A 22052-nucleotide genomic window follows, 5' to 3' on the forward strand; every position below is an offset into this window, starting at 1 on the left:
GTCCTAGCATACCTTTAAAGGCCACTTGCCCTCATTTCCACAGACAATATTTTGAGAACACAGTGTTGGAGGAAGACATGTCATTACATACCGGTAGATTGCAGGAAGTTTATGAATGGAACCATCTTGGCTCATTTCACCAGTGTCAATTATTCAAAGATAATTAAGATGTTAGGAGTTAGCTGTTGGTTTAAAGGCATTTTTGAGTGGGCATTAAAGTTTATTAAAAATGACATTATCTGCTCATTTCTAGGTAAATTACTATTTATTTTTTAAAATATTTCATATACCACTGTGCACACCTCAAGTTATATTTAACTATTTAGAAAGTACTAATCAATATCCAGTTAATTGTATACAGTAGTTTATTTACTTCTTTGGGGATCTTTCGATTTACAATTGCCATGCAAATCCCGAAATCTCAAAAGGCGCTAGTCCCTAATAAAGACAATACGATTATCACCAATTAAATATCCCTCCTAGTTTCAAATCCAGGTGTACCGTTTTTGTTCCAACTCCCAAAATCATGGTTTCGATTATACAGATTCTCGGGCGGGTTGTTTTGTTTTTCTTTTTGTTTTAAAAGGCAATTTAATTAGCCAGCGGCACCACTTAACTTGGGAGCAAGCCCCGCTGAATTCAGCAGGATTTTACCTCTGAGCAGTATTGCGCCGTTCCACTATTATTCCCATAGGGCAGATTCAGACCACACCCGTGACTCCGCAAACCAATGGCTGCTCCGGAAGCCATATCCCCACAAAGCAATGGCGGCTTAAGCTACGCCTTCCCTTCCTTACCCCAGCACAGCAATGGCGACTTTTACGCGGCGTCATGTGACGTCGGATTCTACAATCGAGCGCTGTTGAGTGTGACGTGTCAAGACGCCCAAGAACGCTATGCGCGAGGCTGTGGAGCCGCGGTCCGGCTACGGATGCTGCCGGGTCGATTAAGCAAGGTAATTCCGATTCCCTCTCTGCGCGCTCGCTGCAGCCCCGAGTGGTTGCCTAGCAACTGAGCCACCTTGCCCATAGGAGCGCGGACCCTTTCCTTGTGGGCCAGGGCGAAGGTGCGCCCTTCCTGTGGAGGAGGGAGCAGGCACAGGGCTCCCTCCCCAGGGCGCAGTGGCCCAGGGACGTCCCCACAGCTGCGTTCCTCGAGACCTGGGAGGGGACCTCTGTGGCCTCCAGTTGCTACTGCTGCTGCTTTGTCTTAACTTGTGGCGTTTCTGTGCCTAGAGAGCCCCTTGACGAGGTGGAAGTTCACCAGGGGAAGTTTTCTCTGTAGGGGTGGGAATGGGAGGGAAACGCTGCAGCCACACCTGTTGGATGTTTTGCCCGCCATGCAGCAATTCAGAGGGCAAGGGGGGGGGGGGAAGGGAGTGACTCTGTCCTAAAATACCTGAGCTAATGTAGGTGTGTGTTTGCGATTCGCATATCCCCCTCTAGGGTTTTGGCAAAAGGCATATTGGGCAGGATTTGGAGAAGGAAGTGCTCTCGCATAATGAGCTTTGGGAACGGATGTATATTTAGGATTTTAGGCCTACCATTAAAAATTGCATTCTGCGTGCGAGGCCTCTTGGTATTTGTGGAAAAGAAGGGTGCCCTTTGGTTTTCCCCCCTTGCCCTTCCAAGCAGGGTGCTTCCAGTGGGGATTTAATGAGACTATTTGTTGCTTTATGATTTATTGAAATAAAAGGGGGTGAGAGAATCCTTCCCTCAGCCTTCCTTAATATGATTTAGGGTGGGTGGGTGTGCTGTTACATTTTAGGGCAATTGTTGTGGGTATGGCTGTGGAAAGTTATTAAGTGGTTAGTAAAGGTACAGTAGAATCATAGAATTACAGAACTGCAGAGTTAAGGTCATTTAGTCCAACCCCCTGCAATGCAGGAATTGCAGCTAAAGAATCCCTAATGCATGTCCATCCAGCCTCTGTTGGAAAACCTGAAATGAAGGAAAGTCCACCACATCCTGAGTGGACATGCCAGGAAGTTCGTCATTACCACTGTGGGTTAGGCCTCAGCTTCTTGAGCATGCTGTTATTGCTTAATGAATGTAATAATACTGTGGTAATTACTGATTTGGCCATATGGTACTCTGAGCTGTGTATCCCTGAGGTTACATTAATACAACTCTCTTCATATGGTAACATTGTTCTGCAGTTTAAACTCAAAAAGCTACAAGTGTATTCCTCTTAGTTTGCTAAGTTTGTTAGTTTATTTAAAGCTACAGTCATACCTCGTGTTACGTACACTGTGGGATGCATACGTTCGGGATATGTACCGTGGTGACCCAGAAATAACGGAACGGGTTACTTCCGGGTTCGTTGCGCATACACAGAAGCTTGCAGTGATGTCACGTGCATGCGCAGAAGCGCCAAATCACGTCACGCACATGCGCAGACGAGGCACTTCATGATACGGACGTCGCAGGTTACGAACGGGGCTCCGGAATGGATCCCGTTCGTAACCAGAGGTACCACTGTATTTGTATGTTGGTCTTCAGCTAAGTAAAACCAGAGCGGTTCACAAAATACAATAGGATACAATACATATTAAAACCATTATAAAATTATACCCATTGCAGCCAGCAATAAATACTATTTCAAGCTGGGTCTGATTTATAGAATATAAAGGTAAAGGGACCCCTGACCATTAGGTCCAGTCGCAGACGACTCTGGGGTTGTGGCGCTCATCTCGCTTTACTGACCCAGGGAGCCGGTGTACAGCTTCCGGGTCATGTGGCCAGCATGACTAAGCCGCTTCTGGCGAACCACAGCAGCGCACGGAAATGCTGTTTACCCGTCGGAGCGGTACCTATTTATCTACTTGCACTTTGACGTGCTTTCGAACTGCTAGGTTGGCAGGAGCAGGAGCGGATTCGAACCGCCGACCTTCTGATTGGCAAGTCCTAGGCTCTGTGGTTTATGAAATATAGGGTTCTTTAATTGTTATGTATTCTTACTTTTCCTTCTTTTATGCTCTGCTTTATGTTTATGCTCTTAGAATTTTGTAAGTTGCTTAGGAAGTCCTTACGTAGCAAGCGGTTATTAAAATGAAATAATAATAATAATAATAATAATAATAATAATAATAATAGTCAGCAAAGGTTGAGGTAAAGAGCTAAGTATGAAGCAGGTGTTGAAATCCAACACAATCTGCACCAGGCATATTTAAGGGCAGAGGTGGTTCTGTGGAACAGATACAACCACAAGAAAGGCCCTTGCTTAGGTTGTCGCATTCTGTGCCACAGCTAGTGGTGACACCATTAGGAGAGCCTCCTTTGATGATCTTAACAAACAAGTAGGTCTATATGAAAGCAAATGCTCCTTCAGATATCCAGGCTCCAACTTGTATTGGCAATACAATGGCTGACTTCTAGGTGGGACTTGCTCATAGGTAAGTGTGCATATGATCTTAGCTTTGGTGTTGCTCAGAGGTAGGAAACCTATAGCCCTCTATATGCTGTTGGATGCCAGCTCCCATGAGCCTCAGCCAGTCAGGGACCACTGTAGTTCTAGTCCAGCAACATCTGGATAGTAAGTTACAGGTTCCCTATCATTGCTTTAAAGTATGGGGCTGTCTTCCACCTTTCAAGATATGGGTATTGAGACTGGAAACGTGAGCATAGCCTAGTGAAAATATGGTTCAGAGCTATGGCAGCTGCATTTGTGGTTATAGCTTCAAAGCAATGGAGATTCAGCTGGACCTTGGAGTCAACCCTTAATCACCATGAGGCAAACAGGTAAGTGGCTGATTACAAGCCTATTTTATTGTAAATAATGAAAAATAAAATAACAGTCCATTGTTAATGCAAGCCCCTTTTAGGTTGCTGAAAGGACTGCCAGTCAGCACAACTGAACACATTATTAAATAACAGATTTCAGCCATTTTACTTGCCTATGTGGGCTTATGAAGAACAACATAATAAAATGTTAGCCAGACAACTGTAATATCTGCCAGTATTGACACATGATTTACTGCCTTCACTATGTACCATAATACAGGCTGTCTATCCACAATATTATTTTAAATGCATCCTATTACTTTATTTATTACCGGTATGTTTCTGAGAAAGCCAAAAGTTTTTAAAAGGATGTATTCATACACATCTCAAATTTAAATAGGAAAAAATAATAATTAAAACATAAACATAAGGAAACTAAAGGAGAAACCTTATAATAAGGAAAGGGATTTTGCTTAATAATACCTTGTTCAGCGTTCCAGCAGTTTCTAAGCCATTTCCATTCTTCTCCAAACATCAATTTTGTTTCTCTTTCCTAACACGAAAATATATTATGTAATTTTATTCATGATTTCTTTGCCCCATAATTTTCTATACCATTCTTTCAGAGATGGAAAAAAGAAATTGTCTCCTTAGTTTTCCAGTATTTTGCAAATAAAAGTATAACTGCAACAGTGCCCTTTTCTTTCAGGAATAGTTGTTTCAGAAAACCTTTAAGCATAATCCTAAACATGCTCACTAGGGAGTAGGCTCACTAGGGAGAATGTGTGACCAATAAGTTTTTTGTTCTTACATACATGTCCCCCAACAGTCTGCAAAACCCACCTTTCTTTCATCTTGCTTTGAACTTATTTCGCTACCATTAGAGTGTTAGACAACACTGTGATAGTAATTTATAGACATTGTCGGTGAGTACTAAATATTTTCACCAAAATATATTTCTGTAAGATTACTGACAGCTTAACTTTTAGGGTCTCCCACCACTCATTTATATATATATTTCCGGACCCTCTTCTGTCCCAATATGTACTCTGAACCAACTTGCAATGCTTCTTCAACGCTTTGCTGTGCACATTTCATTTTCTGAGGGGCAAACTAGATATGGCAGTCTTTGCCTTTAACATTCAGATTTTTAGAAAATGCTATTAGCAGCTGGCTGGATGACTGATAAATATTGGGATGGAGGAGGTGTGGAGGGAGAGTTTACCCATTTCCTGCCTCGTTGTAGTTACAATGGAAATAATTTCAGGAAAACCTGTAAAGTTCCCATTGGCACTTGGGGAGCTTTGTCCTAATGCAGAGAGCACATATGGAGCATGCTCCACATCTGCTGTGATCCCAGTGATTTTCAGTCCCCTCCCAAGTGGATGGTTAGTACATTTTAAGATTTTAGCCTAGTTTATCCCTGAGCAGAGGCCAATTTAGCCACACATTTGGAGGTGTAAAGCCAAGGAAACTGACCAAGTGATTGAGGAGTGGTGCTCCAAAGCAAATATGGAATGCTGCAGCCTGCGAAGATGTCCTCACTCTCTTGAGGAGTGGAGCTGCCTTCCCCATAGAAAAAAACAGGGATGATTATACACGTAGGAGCTCTACATGTGGGTAGCAGCGCATATGGTAGTCGGTCTCAGAGGGAGCTTTTTAAACTGTTGCTATTATTTCACACACTGGCAAATCCAACTCATGCAATTCAAGTTGATGAGGACTCTTGCACAACAAACCCACTCTTTCCCCCAAATCAGAGATTTCATGATAAGGAAAGTGATTGGATGCACCGGAAAGTGGGGAATGATGATTGCTTGATGCAGTGTCATGTAACTACCCCGTATATTAATCAAAATGAATGCTCGGTAAGTAGCCAACATCATCTAACCTCCCCACAATCTTTGTGCATATTAATAAGGATAAATGCTCAATAAACAGTTCATCTGGAAGCAACCAGAGTATTTCTAAAAGTGCAAGATGTAAGGATGAAGATAACAGGATAATAGCATTCTAAAATGATATACATAACAGAGGAGCAGCTCACAGGCAAATTTAATCCACAAGCACATTTTATATCATGCAATGAGGTATGAACACTGTTTCGTTTAGAACCCCTTTGACTAATGATATGAGATAGGGCTGTAGCTAAATACAGCTTTGTGCTACTATCATCTGGTAATGCATGGAAAACAGCTTGCAGGTTTTAGGGAGGCTTATCTTTTGGAAGAGTGACTAATTTGCCTTTGCATAAATAGGAGTTCAAAGGAAATGAATGCTGTTTATCCAGGATTTAGGGAAGATTTTTTAAAAATAGATCTAGACCTGTGAAGCTCTAACCACCTCCAGTTCCCTAGTATTTGGGATTTTTTTGTTTTTTGTTTTGTATCTCTGGTCCTAAAATACAAAAACCTGCTGAGAGAAAAAGAGATTCTGTACTGGCTTTATATGTTGCAGAATTGTTTCAAAATAACAGAAATTGCATTATATAATAAGGTCACCAGAATTATACTTTGTTTTCTCGTGTAAGATTAATTTTGATTTATGGAAATTTGGATAAGGAAAGGATAAATTTCTTTCTAGGTAGAATAGTATTAAGACTGAACTCATGGACTTTTTATTGTAGGAAATTTATTTATACTGTATGCAATCTTGTAAGTGACTGTTGGAACACATGTTGCATCTGTGAATTACAGGCCATTTAAACTGACAGATGTGCAGTTAAACTATTTTAGCCTCATGAACAAAACTAGTCTAGTTCTAGTGTCTTACAGAACACATCATTACATTGCCTTTTAAAAATAGTTTTTATTAAAGGATTTTCATGGTTAACAAGGGTACATACAATGTCTCTGTTTTCAATTCATAGAGTCCTTTCTACAGGTCAGTTACATTCAGTATGAGACACTGCTGTCTTAAAAGATTGTGAGGATGGGGGGAGAGTAGGGGGAAAAGAAGTGGGGTAGTGATTTTTTATTTTATTTTTTTGCTTAGTGTATGCATAGAGTTTTGTGCCAGCCTTGTGAGGATAGGTTCTTTGTTTGTTTGTTTTTGTTTGTTGGTGGTGGGAGAGGTTGGAGAGCCCAGATAATGCTTGGTTGCATTTACTTGATTGCAGTGAGTTTTGTTTCTGTGTGTGAGGGGGTGGCGTTTGTTGGGTCAGATTAGCCACCTCGATTTGTATGCTGTTGGGGGGGGGTGTTATGTTGTAGTCTTCTGGGGCTGTATATGTAATAAAGGGGAGCCATACCAGGGTGAAGGCATCTTCTTTTGTTTGTCCCTGTGTTAGTTTAGTTTTTTTGTTAGCTTTTCTAGTAGGGCTGTTTCCTATACAGTTTGGTACCAGTGGTTGATATTTACTCTTGACAGTTTCCTCCAGTGTCTACCTGTAGTTATGATGCTCCTAGTTGCTGAGAGTAGGTGGCTTGTTGTGTTGTTGTTCAGTTCAGTCGTGTCCGACTCTTCGTGACCCCATGGACCAGAGCACGCCAGGCACACCTATCCTTCACTGCCTCTCGCAGTTTGGCCAAACTCACGTTAGTAGCTTCGAGAACACTGTCCAACCATCTCGTCCTCTGTTGTCCCCTTCTCCTTGTGCCCTCCATCTTTCCCAACATCAGGGTCTTTTCTAGGGAGTCTTCTCTCTCATGAGGTGGCCAAAGTACTGGAGCCTCAACTTCAGGATCTGTCCTTCTAGTGAGCAATCAGGGCTGATTTCTTAAGAATGGATAGGTTTGATCTTCTTGCAGTCCATGGGACTCTCAAGAGTCTCCTCCAGCACCATAATTCAAAAGCATCAATTCTTCGGCGATCAGCCTTCTTGATGGTCCAGCTCTCACTTCCGTACATTACTACTGGGAAAACCATAGCTTTAACTATACGGACCTTTGTCGGCAAGGTGATGTCTCTGCTTTTTAAGATGCTGTCTAGGTTTGTGATTGCTTTTCTCCCAAGAAGCAGGCGTCTTCTAATTTCGTGACTGCTGTCACCATCTGCAGTGATCATGGAACCCAAGAAAGTGAAATTTCTCACTGCCTCCATTTGTTCCCCTTCTATTTGCCAGGAGGTGATAGGACCAGTGGCCATGATCTTAGTTTTTTTGATGTTGTGCTTCAGACCATATTAGGTGGCTTACGAGTTCTTTTTCCTGTGAATTTGTGTTTTGTCTTGGAATATATTCAAATAGGACCAATTCTGGAGTGCCTTCTAATACCTGTTCTGTATTTTGCATATTTCTTGTAGGACTGATGTCCACAAGGGTTGAATTTTGGGACAATCTCACCACATGTGGATGTATGTGCCTGTAGTGGTGCAACCTCTCCAGCATTTAGGTGAGGTTCCTGGGTGTATCAGTGCCAGCTTCCGAGGTGTTAGGTACCATCTATAAATTAGTTGCAAAGTCAGTTCTTGTCTTTTGGCTGAGATGGACTTAGAGTGGTTTAGACCATAGTTTAAACAGAGTTTTGAACACAGTTTTGTAGGGTATTGAGTAGTAGTTTGTATATTGTGAATACCATCCCCTTGCTGTGTCCCTCTATTATTAGAAGTTTATCGAAGGTGTTCAGAGTGCTTTGACTGCTGGGTTATTTAAGAAGGTGTGCAGTTGGTGTTGGGTCAGCCAGGGTATACAAACTAGGGGGCACCTAGTTTTCCCTTTATTTTTTGTGTTAGTATGGGTTTGTCATTTTTGTAGAAGTCTGTTAGGCTGTGTAAGCCTTTGACTTGCCATGTTTCTGTTTGGAAGCTGTGGGCTGCATGGTGGAATAGTGGGTGGTGGCCAGGGAGATTAATGGGGTTGGAGGCACTTTACCTGCTTTCTCCTTCCATACTTTAAGCATGGATTATGTGAATCTGTTTAGTGTTGTGAGGATTTTCTTTAGTTTGTTTTCGAGTAATGGATACACTGGTACTTCCAGTTGCATCTCTTTCCATGTGCAACCATTGTTTTCTTTTTAAAAAAGCTGACAAAAACACTTGAGCTGGCGCATTCATAATGCTTCTTAATCATTCATAATGTTAAGAATTCATGTGTGGCCCACAGGTTCAGACACAACTTTCTCTTCTTGGATGTGAATTTCCCTCTCCCTTTCATTTTCAGAGCTAACCCATGTTACATCTGTACTATATCAAACTGCAATCGGCAAATATGTTTCTAACCATGGTTTCAAACTGGTTTGGCACTAACCATTGTTAAAAGTGGGTTCGTGAGCTGTGGTTTGAGCTAAACGTGGCTTCGTTCCATTAATGGCATTTAAAAGTAACTTGCTACTATTCATTCTTAGGGCAGTGTTTTGTACTGCTATGCATAAAAAATTGGGCAGGCAGGAGTAAGGACTGTGGTATTCATTGAATAAGTGACATATTTGCATCTGATCTACAATTTTGGGCTGGCTTAGCAGCTATGTCAAAAAAATTAGTTGCCCACTCCCTGCCTATCATTCTCCTGCCACCTTTTTTCAGCTGACATCCCTTTTCCACCCACTGGCCTTTCCCAAGGGAAAAGAGAAATGTACATGTGGTTGAGTGTTGCTGCTTTAATGTACTCGTAGCATCTTCAGGGAACAGCATGCCACCCTGGAGCTGGGAAGCAGTGCAGATCACAATTCACAAACTGTGATAATCCTTGCCCAGCTCTCCAGGTTGACTGACTTGAGGGTGGTGCCCAAGTGGAATTGTGGGAGTCTGTAGACCAAAAGCATTCTGTTTGGTAAGTTTCACAATGCTCTCCTAGTTTTATGAGTACTTTAAAGAGAAACTTGAGTGTTTCTTAATTACAGTTTGGGATATTTTACAAAAAGACTGCCTAGTAGGCATTTTAAATGCCTGCTATGAGTTATTACTAGAGATACCTTCTGCATTATGAATGTTTTAATAAGCTCTTCCTGTTTTCCACATATTATAGAGTCAAATAATCCCAGATGCTAAGAGCAAACTCATTCTCCAACTTATGTAGCCCCCCAAAAGCAAAAGAGGAAGGTATTGGCAGGCTCTGTGTTTAAAGGAGGGAGGCTAAGTCAGCTCATTGAGGACTGAGCATGCTCAGTGTACCATGCAATGCTGGTTGACTGCTGGAAGTGGGGAATGCAAACTAGTGAGGAGGGGAAATGGAATGGACTGTTCTGGGAAAGGCCTTGATTGATTGGCTGGCTAGAACTCTGAACAAGAGCACTCCACACTGCAATATTTTGTTGCAGGAATTACAAATGAATGCAAGCAGGATGACAGCCAAAGCAAAGACACTGCGAAACAGGAGGAAGGCACCAGCATGTTCAGAAGAACCCCAATGTTTACAGACATACAAAAGTATTTAGCAAAAAATTCTTAGGGAACATTTGGTCTCCACAAAACAGTTCAGTTAAGGCTGAGTATGCTTAGTGGTCACTCATTGGGTGAGTGAATGGAAAAGTGGGTGAAACAGAATGGAATAGCCTGGATGAGGCAATGGCTGCCTGGAATATTGTACAGAAACACTTTACAACATTTTGTTGCAGGGCCCACTTATATATTTCAGTGGTGATGCAGTTTTGTGTTTGGAACAATGTGTGACTGCTCTTCTTTCCCTAGTTGTGGTGACAGAATTATTTTTATGATGGTTTGCTAAATGCCATGTGAATATAAGAAATAGGATTAGGTGCATAGGAAGTCAGATCCAGCTAGCTCAGTTTTGTGTACAGTACACTGTCTGGTTGTGGCACTCCAAGAGTTTCAGAAGGGATATTCTCAGGGGTTGAACCAGGGATTTTACTAGAACCCCAAGATGCACTTACTGGAAATGTAGTGAATGAAAGCAAAGGTAAATCAAACTCTATATGTATGTTCCGTTTCAGATTTTCCTTGTGCCTGCTGGCAATGTCCATGATCTTGTCTGCCTCGGTGGTCCGTGTGAGAGATGGACTCCCTCTATCTGCTTCTACCGATTATGAGCAAAACATTGGTGTGCAGGAGTGCCAAAAATACTTCAAAAGTATTGCAAAAAGACTTTCTCAGCTTCCTGATAGATGCACACTTCATGCAGGACTGTATAACCTAAAGTAAGTTTTATTTGGGATTTGTCTATTCTATGCCACAGCATTTTATCTTGTTTCATATACAACTGCTGGCTGCTATAATAGGGAGTGAAACAACTATTTGCTTTTGGGGGAAAACTAGGTTAGCTTTAAGTGATGATGTATTTTCATACAACTGCTTCATTCCTCATATATATATGCACATAAATTGTGGTCATCCTCAGAGATCCTGTTTTGCATTCCACTGCCATGAGACAGGGTCTTTTTGGTGTCAGCATCTCAACTGTGGAACACCCTTCCAAAGATGGTTAGACTGGCCCCATCTCTGATATCTTTAAAACAAGAGGTTAAGACATTTTTCTTCTGCCAGTCTTCTAGTTATTTTAAATTTGTCTGTCTGTATCCCCATTTTTGTGGGGAGAGGAAAATCTGTTTTATGTAGCTCTTCAATGCTCCCCAGTTTTTAATTGTAGTGAAATTTTAATTGTTATAAATACAGTACAATAAATAGTTTCAGTATTGCATAATAATAATAATATTTTTTGCATCCTGCCTATCTGACTGGGTTGTCCCAGCCCCTCTGGGTGGCTTCCAGCACATAGGAAAACATAAAACCTTAAAGAGCTGCCTTCAGATGTCTCCTAAAAGATATATAATTACTCATCTCCTTGACATCTGATGGGAGAGCATTTCACAGGGTGGAGCCACTACCGAGAAGGCCCTCTGCCTGGTTCCTTGTTGCTTCACTTCTTGCAGTGAGGGAACCACCAGAAGGCCCTTGGTGCTAGATCTCAGTGTCCAGGCTGAACTATGTGGGTGGAGACACTCCTTCAGGCATATAAGGGCAGAGTAATCAGAAGGCAAATCAAGTGAATATCTTGATATACTGGTCTGACATAAACCCTAGTATATCATAGGCAGCCAAGCCTTGGACCACCCTTCTGGAAACAGAGATGCTTTTCCTTTGAATTGTTTATGAAATTAATCTAATGGGGTAAAATATGCTGTGAACACATGGTGGGAGCAGTAGTGTGATGTCATAGCACATTATGCCATTTTGTTCCATTGGTTGTTTACCTTTAGTTTTTGAAGCATATCAGTTGGGACTTCACCTGCTGAGAGTGTTGGGTCACTCTTGCCTATAGTTTTTCTTTCATTTTCCTACAGACTTCAATATATTTTGTGTCTAAGACCATGAGTTTATTGGCAGTGCTTTTTCTTTTTGTCCAATAGGTTGTAGAAAAACCCAGCATACCTTATGCACACCTAGATGGACTATGTTTATCTGGATTAAATTAAAGCAGTGTACAGCAGCCATAAAACCATGTGTATCTTTAAGATGAAAACATAAATGTCAAGCCTTTCTCATTGCCTTCATTTTTCTTGTACCAAAACCATACTTTGGAATGGTTTATTTGAAATGTGTTTGAGTGCGTGCTGCAGTGTGTGTGTGTGTTTCATGATCTTAATAATTAAGTGGGCCCTAGACCAAACGGAGAACAAATTATTTGTAAGTTGATGCAAATGGGGTGGGGGAGAGAATCAATATTCACAGTTCAAAATTAGATAATTCGTATTATTATCTGATGTGTACATTTCTGGCACTGACCTCTGTAAACAAACCTTCCTAAGTACTCTTGATAAATCTCTGGTGTTAGTAGATCAGTAGATCAGTCTAATTATTTTTAAAGTGTCATATGTACAGTATGTACCTAAAATTGTCCTAGAATTATTGTTTTGAATTGCACAAGGAATGATGAACTAATGCAGTGTTTTAACAGAATGTTTAATAAATAAAGAGTGTAAGCATATGCCAGAATTTCAATTAGATCTGGGGAGTTTTCCAGCTTCTGATGAGTTCCTTTAATGCCATCACTGAATACAGACGAAGCAGCATAATTGGCTAGGGCAGGATTTCATTCTATGGCTCATAAAGATAATTCTGAAGAGCTTTTTTGTTTTGGGTTTTGGAATGAAGATGTCCTTTTATGCACAACCAATAATTAAAACATTCAGAGGTTAAAGAGGGGAAGGTCACTTGCCCTCTTTGATCTGTTTCCTCCTTCCCACTTTAGAGAGGAAAAATTCCCATACTCTTCTGCTTTTACTTGTGGTGGTACACACCTGGGACCTTTTCCTCTTGAAAACAATGTTACAATTTCTCATGAATATTGATGCATTCATTACACTCAGAGTCATTTTTCTTGTTCTTACAGCACAGAGAGCTGCTCTAGTCAAGCTGTAGATGCATGAATTTAATTCTGAAATGTTAAACGCATTTTAAAATGTTTTTGTTTTGTTTTGTAGTTTTATTAGTTCCTTGGGAGTGAGTTACATGATGCTCTGCACTGAAAATTACCCCAGTGTCCTGGCCTTCTGCTTCCTGGATGAGCTTCAAAAGGAGTTCATCACCACATACAACATGATGAAGACAAATACAGCTGTTAGACCATACTGTTTCATTGAGTTTGGTAAAGGGGATTCACCACTTTATGGACTTGTTTTAGAATATGTGTGTGTGTGTGTGTGTGTGTGTGTATAACTGTAACATATCTCTCCACCCCAAAGTGTTCAAGGTGGCTTACAAAAAGCTTTTTTTTTTATTAATCAGCCAACACAATAAAATTAGCATAAAATCTAAACATAACCATTGTTTGAGTCACAAACCTTTACTGTGATATACAGCCCATTCTTCCAGCACCTTACACACACAAAAAGAACTTTCACCTGTTTAATGATATTTTGAAGCGGTGGGTTTAGGTATGTCTTCCTAAGAAGGGAGCCAGAGGTGATGCCGCAACCAGGAAGGATTTTTTGGGTGGAATCACATTGTTGTATTATGTATGAGATATGTTCTGTATGCAAGCATTTCAGCTTGCTAGATGCAACAGTCCCACCTCTCTTCCCCCTGTGTGCTGTGCTGGGGATTCCCCCAATCTCTTAGATTCCAGATGCCCTAAGAAAATGGAGAAGCCTGTGGGCTTTCCCCTTTAAGCACGTATTTTGCTCTTATGTATGAATAGTAGTATGCTTTTGTTGGGAAAGAAAGTTCATCATTATGGATGCTGTTAATTCTCATATTATGTGTGTCGAAGTAAAACAGGCTTGTTGTCAGAACAAGCTCTTGTTTTATTTTGTAAGAATATATTCTGAATTGCATGAAAAGCTAAACAAAATGCAATTCATTAATTATATTAGCCTTACTTTCAGGCTTGTCAGTGCATGAGTCATTAGTTTATTCATAATTAGATTCCTAGCGCTTAATTTTTTGGTGCTGCAAAATTAATTAGCCCATGATATATTAGTTATAAAGTAGCAACAGTATTAAAACCTTCCACAATGGATGTAAGAATTCCAAATAATGAATTTAAATGTGTTTCAGAGACTTATATTGCCCATAAAGCCATGGGGTCTCAGATGATTTTATTAACATATGTCTAAGGGGGTTTTGTTTTAATTTTACACAGATAATTTCATTCAGAGAACCAAGCAGAGATATAACAACCCACGGTCTCTGTCGACAAAGATAAACCTTGCTGACATGCAGACGGAAATCAGGCTGAGACCACCTTATCAAATTTCCTTGTCTGAATTGGGTTCAGCCAATGGGTATCCACATGTACCTCTTCCAGAATACAAAGGTACTGGGAAAATATCTACAGGTGAGTTTGTTTCCTTAAACATAATTTTGCTTGGAAGGTTCAAAACTGGAGCAATTTGCTTACACCAGTCTTGTAAATCTTGGGACCAAACTAGATGTCATTCTTGTTGTTTAGCCTTGTGTGCCTGTCTTTAAATAAAATAAAATAAATGGCCATTGCAATGGGCCTATTCCGGATCAGGACTGTGGCATGGAGAGAGGAGTACTTTAACCCTTTGCCCCTGCTGCTTTCCTGATTAGAATTTATCCCACCCACAACACAGCACCTTCAGTTTGCAGTGGGAGGAAAGGTCCAATTGTTCCCCTCAAGGTCAAATGACATGTCTAATTTGATCCTAAAATTTTGCTAAATCTGAGGTCTTGCTAATGGCTTCACCATATTATTCCACTCTTGTAATAATCAACAAGTTTGAATTTGTGAATATAAGTAAAAAGCCACTGCAAAATTTCACTTGTCTCTAGAATATGTGATTCTGGATTAGAATGTTGGGCATGAATGTAGAGAGGAAGCCAGTCTCTATTTAACTGTGAAGCTCACTGAGGTTTGATGGAAATTGTTGTCTCATGTATTCTGTTTATTCTGACATGTTTGTTTTAGAGTAAAATAAATGTAGACTAGAAATCTGTATTTTTTAAAAAAACAGGTTTCTTCCAAACAACAGCTAAGCTGTGCACAGATTAGTGTGTTCCTTCCAGAGTTTGGAAACAGTGATGCTCACACAGTCTACTTTTCTTCTTCTGGAGAAATTCCCTTTGTCGCTGCTGTGCTTTCTCTGACTTTATGAACTGCTTTGTAGAGCCTTTTTCTGCTGCAGCTGTTCAATGCAAACAACATGGAATGACACCCATCTCAATATTAATGTTCCAGCTCATTAACTTCATTGTTGGCACCTTTACACTTCACTGATTTAAACAGAATGATTTAAATATGGTTCAGTAACCTCATTGTCACTCCCTCTGTGTTGCCTAGACTACTGTGGATTTTGCCCTGTTTTTTCATATTCATTTTCTGTCACTTGTTGCGGAATAGCACAGTAACTGCTTGTACACACATTCACTATGAATTGGCAGACATTTGTGTGTACCGTTGGCTCTCCTGCAGCACCGATGAATGTCTGCATAAATGCTTAGTTTCAGCATCCTCCTCCGCATCTTTTAGCATCAGTATAGTTTGTAAGAGAATTCTGCAGTGGGCCCCTTTGTGGATTTGCCAGTGAAGCTAGAAGTTTTCATACTTAACCTACATCTCCTTCTGCTTCACAGTGCCCCATTTAGCAAATGCACTAAGGCACTAAGCCTATGTACACTTACTTGGGAGGAAGTCCATTAGGATCAATTGGACTTCCTTGTGAGTAACAAAGGAGTGTCTGATTAAGGGGCTAAAAGTGTTGGAGAAGGATAAACTGACAATAGTTTTTGGAAGACTTTTAGGAGATGAATGGACCCCCATTCATTATCTCCTAGAATACCAATTATGGGTATATTACTTTTCATTTTTGTAATATTCCACATTGCTTTCAATTAAAAATATGCAAAAGGATCAGGTTGCCAACTTTTGTGCACTTACTTGCAAGTAAGAGTACCATTGAGCCCCTACTTCTGAGTAAGCATGTTTAGGGTCGGCTATAAATCATTCTTTAAGAGCTGTAACTTATTCATTAGTAGAGCAGAAAAGCAAACTCTGAGAGCCCTATTTCAAGGGTGAGACTTTAGTTCTGCATTTTGGAGATTTTACAGCTGTGCTCCCACAATCCAAGCCTAATACTGAAGAACTTGGTGCATTAGTTCAGTGTTTTTCAACCACTGTTCCGCGGCACACTAGTGTGCCGCGAGATGTTGCCTGGTGTGCCGTGGGAAAAATTGTGTTTATTTGATTCCTATTCAAGAGAATTACTTTATATATAGTCAATATAGGCACAGAGTTAAATTTTTAAACATTTTCTAATGGTGGTGTGCCTCGTGATTTTTTTCATGAAACAAGTGTGCCTTTGCCCAAAAAAGGTTGAAAAACACTGCATTAGTTTCACAACTATTTTTAACCAGGCCTTGGAGAGTTTCATTTTTTTCCTCATGCAAAATATATTTTTTCCAATGTGCTCCAAGAAGTTATGCTTCTTCAGCTTGCTGTTATATATTCTGTAAGGAAGTACTCAGTTCAAAATAAATGAAAAGGGAGTCTCTTAAGCTTATGAGTATTTTCTCATTTAAGTTACAGAATCTTGAGCAGGGAAGACACTGAAAAATAGCAATTAACATTTTTGGCCCAAACATTAACACATCTTTAAATATTGATGTGTTTTTTCCCCTCTGCCTTCCAGCCCCTCACCAGCGACTGGAACCTGTGACTCTGTCAGGGATCGTTTCCTTTCTACTCAGCCTTTTATGTGGGGCTTTGAATTTAATTCGTGGTTTTCATGCTATAGAGAGTCTTCTGCAGGTACTGTAGCCATGTTTATGACTTTGTGACTTTGTAGCAGGGTAAAACAAAAGCCCAGTCTTGGAAGACATGCCTATCAATTTTATTTTTTTTAAATGCTCTTGCAATAAGTGGTAGAGTTAAATCACTCTCTAAATATTGTTTGGATAAGGAGAAAACCCTCTTTTCCCACAGAGGGTTGGCAACTATGGCCTGCAGGTTGGGTTTGTCCTTCTGAGCTAAGCTGTTTGACATCTCAGCTGGTGGGAGCGATATATCTTTCTGTTACTGACATGTTTCAGACCTGTGACAGGCTAGCTTTTTTTTGTAGGGAAGCTGAGCCAGAAGAGAAATCCAGAATGTTTCACATGTAGACTTTAATAAGATTCTTTGAGTTAGTCTAGTTATTAAACTTTACAACAGAAGTAGGTTTTCTCTGGTGTGTTTCTGACCACCCCATCATTTCTGGGCCATTTACATGGTTTGCCTGCCTGCAGTGGGTGTCAATGACATTCATTGCTGGTGGTGGAGGAAGCTCTCGGTGGTGATAGCACTGAATCAGGTGACAGGTTGTTTGGGGACAAGCAGCTTTCTGTGGGGATGTTGATCCACATGGCCAGTGAACTGTTCTCTCGCATCGGGGAAATCCATGATGCAGTACCTTCTCTCAGTAAATCCCTTTAGAACACAGGATTGCTGCAAATACTCTCTGTATTGAGAGGATCATAGAATGATGATGAGAGAAGGATCTGGGAAGTTCTACTGTTCACTTACAGCAATCCAGCTAAAGCTCTGGATGCACCAGTTAAAACTGTTCTTTCCTATGTTCTCCACTCTGGGAAAATGTTTTGGAGGACCTGCACTAAACATTGGGAGCTCCTAGAATCATAGAGTTGGAAGGGACTCAGAGGATTCTAGGCCAACCCCCTGCAATGCAGGAATTTGCAGCTGGCCCTTATGGAGTTATCAGCTCCATGTCCCATTTCAGATGAATTGCATCACTTTTTCTTTTCAGTTCAAACGTAAATGTTTTCAGCGAAATTTAAAATACACTTTTAAAAAGTCATTTTGAACTATACACAGACTATTCTGGATTTCTCTTCTGGCTCAGGATACTAAATTATAATATAATACTAAAGTATATATGAATGTTATTACTACCCATGCAACGGTTATAACAATGAGATGTCCTTGAGGTCTTGTTTCATTTTCAATATTCCACTAAGCATATAACATAAAGTTATATTGACTTGTACTCTATAATTGCCATGGATTACAGTTAGAAATTACACCTTCCCCATTATAATTGAAGAACCTTCTGCTTTGCATGCAATTCTAGTCTTTAGAATAGTCTTGTTCTTCCTTCTGAAAGCGATCTTCAACAGCCATCGTTGTCTTTTCATTTTCTCATAAGGAACTCATATTTGAGTTAAGAAATACTGTGCCGCTTGTGTGTAACAGTTGCTTTTGTTACGTGCACACATGTTCTGGGAAGTCAGGTTTTCTGTAGTGTGAGAAACAAACCAAAATCCATTGTGGAGCAAAAAATGGAACCCATATCTCCCAGATCCAAAGCTCCTGTTCATACAACTGTTAGATATTACAACTTAAGGAAAGTATATTACATAATATTTAGCTGCCATCTGTGTAAATACTGCTTTGTGGGTTTTCTTCATTTCCCGTTTACTTTTTACTTTGTAGGAGCTGAGCACCATCTAGTGGATGCATGTGATAGCAGCAGATCAGTCTCTTTAAATGTTGATCTGTGGCTATTGCTGAAAATGGGCTGGACATTTTGCTTGTTTTAAGAGAAAAGGGGGCACATTTGTGAGAGATGCTAAGGTCCTACACCAGCTTACCTCTTCATAGTCTGTTTCCTGAATTTTAATTTCCAAGTGTTTCTACTTAGTCTGGCTAGAGAAAAATCAAGACTCGGGGGGGAGGGGGGGGGGAAACAGGCTGCAGGGAGATTAAAAAAAATGGCTGGGGGGGGGAGTTTAGCACTTTTCACCCATGTACCCCTTTTGCTCTTAAAATGTTTTAGTTTGTCCCCAAGGATAGCTGTTGCACATTGGAAAAAAGTGGTCCAGCGGGAATATTCCCGATACCAATTTCAGTAAATGCAGAATAACATTAATTAGATTGTGAACAGATGGCAATATTGATTTTTGCTAAATGAATGTAAGACATACCTATTTTGCTATTATTACTTAAGCAATGCAGTTAAATGTGTTTTACTGCCTCGCATTTATCATGACCTAAGACAGGCATCCCCAACTCCAGCTGTTTTGGGACTACAATTCCCATCATCCCTGACCACTGGTCCTATTAGCTAGGGATGATGGGAGTTGTAGTCCCAAACAGCTGGAGGGCCAAGTTTGGGGGTGCCTGACCTAAGTGCTAGCTGCTTGGCTGACACTGGGACCAGTTGTGCAACTTCAGTTACTAAATAAGACACCAATTTTTCCCCCAGAACGACAGAGAGGACCTCAGCTATGTTATTGCCTTTTTCCTTGGCACAGCAGCTTGTTTATATCAGGTAGGATCTTCCTACAAGTCTAAATAATTTTTTAAAAAGTTGTAATCCATTTCTGACTTAGGGTATGTTGTATCATACCTTGTGAGTCCAAAATTAAATGAGTGTAAATAGATGTATTTCAAAGTTTCCTTCTGAGTTCTGGTGATAGTGGGTGAACTGTACTGCAACTCTAGTTTAGTCTTTCTGGACATCTGCATTGAAGTCTACAAAGTACGTAGCTGGTGGATTGCAACAGAGGCTTGACTCCCCCACATTGTCACAATAGATAAGTATCTGAATTTTGGGCAGGGAAAACTGAAAGTGGTTGGGCCTAATGTGGAGCTGTTTGAAAATATGGAGCTGCCTTATACCAAATCAGACCATTAGTCAACGTATCCACAGATTGGCCCTGATTTTCCAGGGTCTTTCTGGCAATTTCTGCATATGAAACATGTGTTCTGCCCCTCCCCACAGATGCTATCTCATAATATCACAAATCAAACTGGGCTTTTATTCTGGAATTTATGGGACAGAATGATGCCTGCATTTTTTGGTTAAGATTTCTTAGCATGCAGAGCTTGTCCGAGGCTCAGCGTGAGAGTATTGTCAGAATCAAGTTATAAACTCAAACAAAAAAGCACCTGGTCCCTGGTGGAGTACCTGGCCACCCACACCCTCTGCACAGGCCTGCTGAAAATTTCTGTATTTTCATTAAGATTATGCTAACTTTCCTGAGAGAGCATATTGTATCATCTTAGTGGAGATATTTGTTGCTTCAGGTAATATTTAATCAAAATAGCTGGTAACAGACAGCTTACTTTCAGCTGCTGTGGTATTTTATTTATTTTAAATATTTATTATTTTTAAAGGGTTATACAAGATTCGTATGACTCATAGAAGACTCTTGTGTAGACTTCAACTGCATCTCCAAGATGCAGGGGGCCAGGGCAGATGTTCAGAAATTGGATCGTACATCCACCTATGGTAGGGTTGTACTAGAGTGCACAAATTTTGGGCAATGGTATTCAGAGAAATTTGATTAGATACTAAAATGCCACAGCAATTGGTAGATTTAAATTGAAAGCCATAGCTTTTGTCAAGGGAGCTCACACTGTGGAGGTAACATTTGCACTCCCCTTCTTACCTGTACCTTTGTTGAGTGGAAAGGTATGAAAGGAGTCTCTTGGCACATTAGCTGGATGCCGCTTGCTATAGAAATATAAGAAAATTAAACAGGTTACTTACATCCTTGTGCCTTTTTTTCCCTTTGCAGTGCTATCTGTTTGTGTATTGCACAGGCTGGCGGAACATCAAATCCTTCCTAAGTTTTGGCTTAATCTGCCTATGCAACATGTATCTCTATGAACTACGCAACCTCTGGCAGATCTTTTTTCATGTGACTGTGAGCGCTTTTTCAACATTACAGATCCGATTGAGGCAGCCACAAGGGAAGGCCCCTGATTACAATGTGTGATGGTTGTCCTCCAGCAAGTCTCAAGGCAAACTTGATCCAAGCAGTATTCCTCTCAGGAATGAAACACTTTTCTGCAAGACAGATGCTTCCCATAGTCTAGGGCATTAATGACAGAGAAATTCTTCAAAGAAGAGCTGGAAATGGTTCGGGACCCTGTTGCAGGACAAGTGAAAACCCTGTGCAGGAGAATGTACCTCAAGGGCAAAGTGAGAAGTTTGGAGGGGCAGCATGAAAATTCCACATCCAGAAGTATGAAAATGGCAAGGACCTTGTTCTGCATATCAAGTGATTCCTTCAGTCCCATACCAGGTTTGCCTTTGTGAGATAGTAGAAAAGTCTGAAATAAAAGGATGGTGTTGCATATTAACGAACTGTTCAATATGAATGAATTTCTAAATGCGAGATTATTGGATGCACATAAGTTTAATGGTGTGTGTCTGCGTTTTCCTTAATTAAAATCTAACCCAGAACCATCTGTTCATGGGGATTAGTTCATGGGCCCCAAAGGCCTACCATCTAGTGCAGTGCTAATTCTGAATTGCTTTGTTTCTACCCCTCCCCAACTTTTTCTGTATAATTTGCTTTGAAAGAAATTTGGAAAGTGACCTCTCTCTCCCCCAGCCCCAATAGCAATCACATGTTATCTTCCATCCTTTTCTCTAATACTTGAAGGATGAAAAGAAGTTGACTAGCCTCATCTAGGAAAGAGCCGAACTTCTACTAATTTCAATTTAATTGTCTAAGAAAAAACTGTTCTGGTTACTGATTGTGGACAACAGATCAATTGTAGGTGAGCAACCTGACAGAAGCCTACAGTGAACCAAAAGAGCCTGCCATCAGCAGACCAATGAGGGAAGGTGATGGTTATTAATTTCTACCCTCCTCTAACCCTCTGGAGCAGATTTTGGGTGAGCTGCAGTGAGGGAGATTGGAAAAAAACACCTTGTTCCATCCCTATTCCATTGGTGGCCACCTTTGCTGAGTCAATGAGCCTCCCTCATTTGAGAATTATCACTGGATAAACCCTACTAATCTCACCCTAATGAGAAAAGTACATCTGCTTAAGTGTTGCGGATTGCATTGCATCCTGTATGTTAAGAAGCAGCTTGTGAGAACAAAATGCTTTCGCAATGAAGGTAGTTGCAAAAGTTTCCTCACGTCCAGATAAAAGTTGTTCAGGGTGTGTGAGGGTTTTAGCAGCTGGGGTTAAAGAGATCTGTACTGTCAGCATCCACTGCCATTCTAAATGTACAT

At 40.6% G+C, this 22052-nt stretch overlaps 1 protein-coding gene and 1 long non-coding RNA gene across 3 annotated transcripts; one reads left to right on the top strand and one right to left on the bottom strand.

Annotated features, from left to right (window-relative positions):
- Positions 1-792: 792 nt before the first annotated feature.
- On the top strand, positions 793-21165 carry SEC22A (SEC22 homolog A, vesicle trafficking protein). 2 transcript variants are annotated; one of them, XM_033162740.1, is made up of 7 exons: positions 793-955; positions 10550-10753; positions 13037-13200; positions 14197-14391; positions 16709-16827; positions 19280-19345; positions 20598-21165. In XM_033162740.1, the coding sequence occupies exons 2-7, from the start codon at positions 10572-10574 to the stop codon at positions 20796-20798; spliced, it is 927 nt and encodes a 308-aa protein (XP_033018631.1). In that variant the 5' UTR covers positions 793-955; positions 10550-10571; the 3' UTR covers positions 20799-21165. The 2 variants fall into 2 exon arrangements, with proteins under 2 accessions (XP_033018631.1, XP_033018641.1); XM_033162750.1 differs by having other exon boundaries at positions 20751-21165.
- Positions 18052-20598, bottom strand: LOC117054205. Its single transcript, XR_004427461.1, has 2 exons — positions 20475-20598; positions 18052-18310 (listed from the first exon to the last, which is right to left on the bottom strand). It is a non-coding gene; the product is annotated as an uncharacterized LOC117054205 (long non-coding RNA).
- Positions 21166-22052: the final 887 nt, after the last annotated feature.

Source organism: Lacerta agilis, chromosome 1 (assembly GCF_009819535.1).
Source record: "Lacerta agilis isolate rLacAgi1 chromosome 1, rLacAgi1.pri, whole genome shotgun sequence".
Lineage (NCBI taxonomy): Eukaryota > Metazoa > Chordata > Lepidosauria > Squamata > Lacertidae > Lacerta > Lacerta agilis.